Below are 4,207 nucleotides of genomic sequence, written 5' to 3'. Positions count from 1 at the left end.
AAATCTCTGCCCTCCCCCTGCCTGGGACACAGGCTGGCTTGCTGGTGGGCATCCTACTATGGCTCTGCCCACCTCACTGGGGAGCAGGTCAATGGTCTTTCTTATGGGTGGGACCTCTAGAGGAATCTGGCTGAGGACACGTTCTCTCCATGGTCCAGACCCCTTAGTCCTACGCGCCTTAGGGCTCAGAGGCTCTCTCTGCTTTGCACGCCCTAAGACCTACTTTCTCTGGAGCTTCAGGAAAAGAAAAGACAAGAAACTGAACAGGTGCTGATTTTGCACTTCCTCCCCAAGAATATTCCGGTCTTTGTCACCATCAATGGCAGAAAACAAGGTACAAATCTTTACCTCCATTCTTGGAGAAAACACCTCTTCAGGAGGAAGAGCATGACTGCCAAGTACCTAGCCAGCTGACCACAGGGACAAGGCCCAACCAGGGCCGTCTTCAGAAATTTTCGCTCCTTTTCTTTCCCATCTGCTCTGCCAGGGCTAACTGGGAAGCCCCCAGGGCAGTTTCCAATATATGTCTTACAATGTCCAGGCTCCCTCCCCAGCAATCATTTATTAGAAAGAGGTTTTATGATACAAATTTGATAATCTCCCATGCACACTGGCACTGTTCTAATTGAAGTTGTAAGCCCATAAAATTCAAGCCCTTTGTCTTCCTGAAGGCCACAAGGTTTAAAAAGATACTATTGTCCTCCCTAACACCCACTACATTGTCACCAGGGACTGATTAAACAGAGTCCTGAATGGAAACAGTGCGGATTTTGTCTAGGTCCTTTTCAGGCCTAACAATGCCCTTTTCAGTTCCCAAAACAAAAGAAGGTTTAAGGATCGAGATTCTTCTAAGATAACCGCATCCATATGGAAGGCAAGGTGGCCAGCAGCTGAGACCCAAACACCCCACTCCCTTCCCCCTGCCCTCCTCTCTCTCTCCCCACCCTCCAAAATCCCAGGTGATACACTGCCTCAGCCACCCTTTCTCCTCTTGGGACAAGAAAGCTAGGGCTTCAAACAGGCCCGATGCCTACTCCTCACAGACCTCATTGAGCCCTTGCTCCCTCCCCTGAATCTGCTGCCTGAAACTGCTCTCGGCACCAGCATCTCCCTGCAGAGAGATCGTCACTTCTCCACCGTGACCACTGTATAGGAGGCCCTGTGGCTTCGCACACCAAGACAAAGCGCAGGGGTGGAACACGAGACCCCGGACCAGTGCACATTGGGACCGCGGGTGAAATGAGACCGACCACTGCATCCCACACCCACGTCAGGCCACCCGAGCTCTCCAAAGTGGTCCTCCCTCAGCTGGGAGCCATGAGGTGGGTCACTCCCCACCACCCTCTGATTTCTTCACCACGCTAGCCCCTCCCCGCCCCACTCCAGGACCAGGTGTGGCGCCAAGAAAAGGCAGGAAATCACAGGTGCCAAACGAGCCACTTGCAGGCTTCACTGGAGGTTACAAGTTCTCCGGGCGCTCTTCGGGTCCCTGAGCCCTCGGCTTGCAGCCAGGCCTGGGCCGTGCTGCTGTAGGGCGGGCCCCGTAGGCACGTCTCCGGAGAACCCTTACAGAGAAGCTCATTGTGCCCTGTCGTGGCCAACTGGGCTGCCTTTTGGTGTTTGAAACGCCGGCAGCCCCGGGAGTCCAGAGAGGCCTTCGCATCACTTCGGGCGGGGCCAGAGCGACCTCCCGCTAACAGGGACCCCAATGCTGCCTCTGCCCCCCCACCCCGCCCCAGTATCTTCCTAAAGCCGTGTGGGGTCTGCGATCTGCCCTTCGACCCTGCTCGGGGTGGCCTTAACTGAGCCGGTCAAGGAGTGGACTGGCGCCCCGAACGCAGGTCGGGAAAGCACAGTTCCCATCTACGTTCCCAACAGGCGCGCAAGGGGACCCAAGCCTATGCATTTTATTCTCGCACCACAAAGAGGAAAAATATTCTATTCTTTTAAAATAAACTTGCTTCCCATACAAATAGCTATTTTAAAATATACAAATAAAGTTCAAGCAATAAAATCTAGCTCTGAGGCTGGCGGTCGAGGAAAGAGGAGAGGGAGGATCTTGGCGAAAGTTCCCCGCGCGATGGCTGGTGAGGGCGGGGCAGGGACCCCGGCGCTGAAGGCAGTGAAGCCCGAAGGGAGGTGGGGCCCGGGGAGCGCTCCAGGTCTCCAGCTCCAGACCCACTCCGGCCGCAGAGCCGGCTCCACAGTCTGGGATAGCCCCAGGTGCCCGCGCCCCGCAGCTGCTTCACCAGTTCCAGGAGACCAGGGCGGGGGGCGCTAAGGGCTGGTAGGCGGGGAAGAGACCGAGCGCTGCGCCGGGCCCGAAGGCGGCGTAGCCCGGCAGAGGGCAGGCGGAGGCCGGGGACGGGCCGCTCTTGTCCTGGGCGGCGGCCGTGCCCACCTCACCGCTGCCGCCGCACGGCTGCCCGTCACGCACCAGCACGGGAACCACCACGCGGCGCAGCAGGCCCGGCGCGGCGCGCAAGTCGGCAGCCGCTGCCAGATCGGGCGACTCGGGGGCCCCCGGCGCACGCGCGCGCTTCAGCTTGTAGCGATGGTTCTGGAACCAGATTTTGACCTGCGTGGGCGTGAGGCGCAGCAGGCGCGCCAGCTGCTCGCGCTCGGGCGCCGACAGGTAGCGCTGCTGCCGGAAGCGTCTCTCCAACTCCAGCGTCTGCGCTTTGGAGAACAGCACCCGCCGCTTCTTCCTCTTCTCGGCCTCCGAGCCCGGAGACGCGCGCCGAGCGGACGGCCGCTGCGACGAGCCGGGCGGGCTGGTCTCGGGGCTGCTCTCGTCCGATGCTGGGGGCGGCAAAGCAGACACGGCCTGGTGAGACGCCGGCCCCTCCGCGCGCCGCCAGGCGCCGAGCCTCCGGCCGGAGGGCGCCCCAACTCGCCCGCGGCTTTTGGTGTGAAGCCATTTCCCTCCCTGGGCCCACATCTGGATGCCCACCTCTCCGAATTCAGTGACCTTTTATACCACAACCTGACCGCGCCCCCAAAGAAACCCACCACGGGGCCCTCTTACAGCAAGTCGCACTGGTCCCTGCGCCGGCAGACGAGTTTACCGCAAGCTGGCTCACCGACACGGGCCACCTCCAGGTCGACTGCGCTATGGTTTGCCGGGGTTTGCCAAGCCCTGAATCCAGGGGAACTAAGCTCGCCAATGCTGCCCATCCCAGACCGAGGCCTGGAGAACGTGGCCGTGTTTTCAGGCATTTAAGGGCAATGTCTTAAATATTTAAATATTCTGAGCCCTAGAAACAAAACTCAAATCCTGAGCGTTAGTGCCAGGCCCGGGGATCTGCTCTCAGGATGTGCCGACCGGGGACGCACGGCATGGGGTTTGAGGAGGACAGAGCCTCCGGTTCCAGCCCTGAGGAAACCCAGACCCTGGGCTGCAGTTTCTGCTTCCCAGCCCCGCAGGGGCCGGGCGCTTCGTCCTGCGCCCCACCCTCCACCCCGGCCGCCGTCTTCCGCTCACTCACAGGGGTAGTGGCCGCGCTCCGATTCCAGCCAGGTGGCGCCGGGGCCGGGGGCGCGTAGCTCCGGCTCCCGCCTCCGCAGGTGCTGCGCGTCTTGCTCGGGTAAATCCAGGAGCCTGCGCACGGTGAAGCCGAGGCGCCCGGCGGTGGCCATGGCCGAGGAAGGGAAGGAGGCGGGGGCAGGGCGGGCTGGGAACCGAGGGGCGGCCGGGGACGCCGCTCCTACGGGTGGGCGTGGGAGGCGCCCGCCCTGCGCTGGCTGCCGAGATAGCGCGCTTACAGCGGCATGCTTGTTTATATAAACAGCTCTCCCCGCCCGGGAGGCTTTGAAAGCCGAGGTCCGGGTCTCCGGGGTGTTAAGTACCTGAATGAGTGCCGGGCCAAAGCCCCGGCGAGCCCGGAAGGTGCCACCTCCGCCCCCGCCCCGCCCCGTCCCCCGCCCCTCGGCGCCCCGTTACCTCCCAGAGGCGGCAGGAAGCAGCCCTCGGCATTAGCGATTCTGTCTGATTAGCCCAAAGTGGGGACAGATAATGGGAATTGTTACCAATGAATAACATCTTGGGTGGCGAGGGGTGACCACCACCCGCCCGTCCAGCCCCAGCTTCCTCCTCCTCCTGGGCTGACACAGGGCCCGGCCCCGCGGGAGCGCCGGGAAGGGTGGGGGCGGCATGGGTGGGTTTATGAGCACCCAGGAATTTATTCCCTGTTTGCTTTATTCCTCG

The 4,207-nt window shown here is 61.4% G+C and overlaps 1 protein-coding gene across 1 annotated transcript; it reads right to left on the bottom strand.

The window, feature by feature from the left end:
* Positions 1–1,739: 1,739 nt before the first annotated feature.
* NKX2-8 (NK2 homeobox 8) lies at positions 1,740–3,663 on the bottom strand. Its single transcript, XM_004436391.3, has 2 exons — positions 3,489–3,663; positions 1,740–2,802 (listed from the first exon to the last, which is right to left on the bottom strand). The coding sequence occupies exons 1-2, from the start codon at positions 3,637–3,639 to the stop codon at positions 2,246–2,248; spliced, it is 708 nt and encodes a 235-aa protein (XP_004436448.1). The 5' UTR covers positions 3,640–3,663; the 3' UTR covers positions 1,740–2,245.
* Between the last annotated feature and the right edge of the window lie 544 nt (positions 3,664–4,207).

Source organism: Ceratotherium simum, chromosome 3 (genome assembly GCF_057802395.1).
Source record: "Ceratotherium simum simum isolate JZ-2026a chromosome 3, ASM5780239v1, whole genome shotgun sequence".
Classification (NCBI taxonomy): domain Eukaryota; kingdom Metazoa; phylum Chordata; class Mammalia; order Perissodactyla; family Rhinocerotidae; genus Ceratotherium; species Ceratotherium simum.
The sequence above is the reverse complement of the archived record's forward strand: the minus strand, read 5'-3'. Positions and strand labels throughout refer to the sequence as shown.

What these genes read in the sequence shown, in the direction of transcription:
- NKX2-8 (XM_004436391.3), bottom strand. Translation starts at nt 3,639, where the DNA reads ATGGCCACCGCCGGGCGCCTCGGCTTCACCGTGCGCAGGCTCCTGGAT. An exon ending in GGAGCGCGGCCACTACCCCT is followed by an intron (nt 2,803 to 3,488) that starts GTGAGTGAGCGG and finishes TGCCGCCCCCAG; the next exon opens with CATCGGACGAGAGCAGCCCC.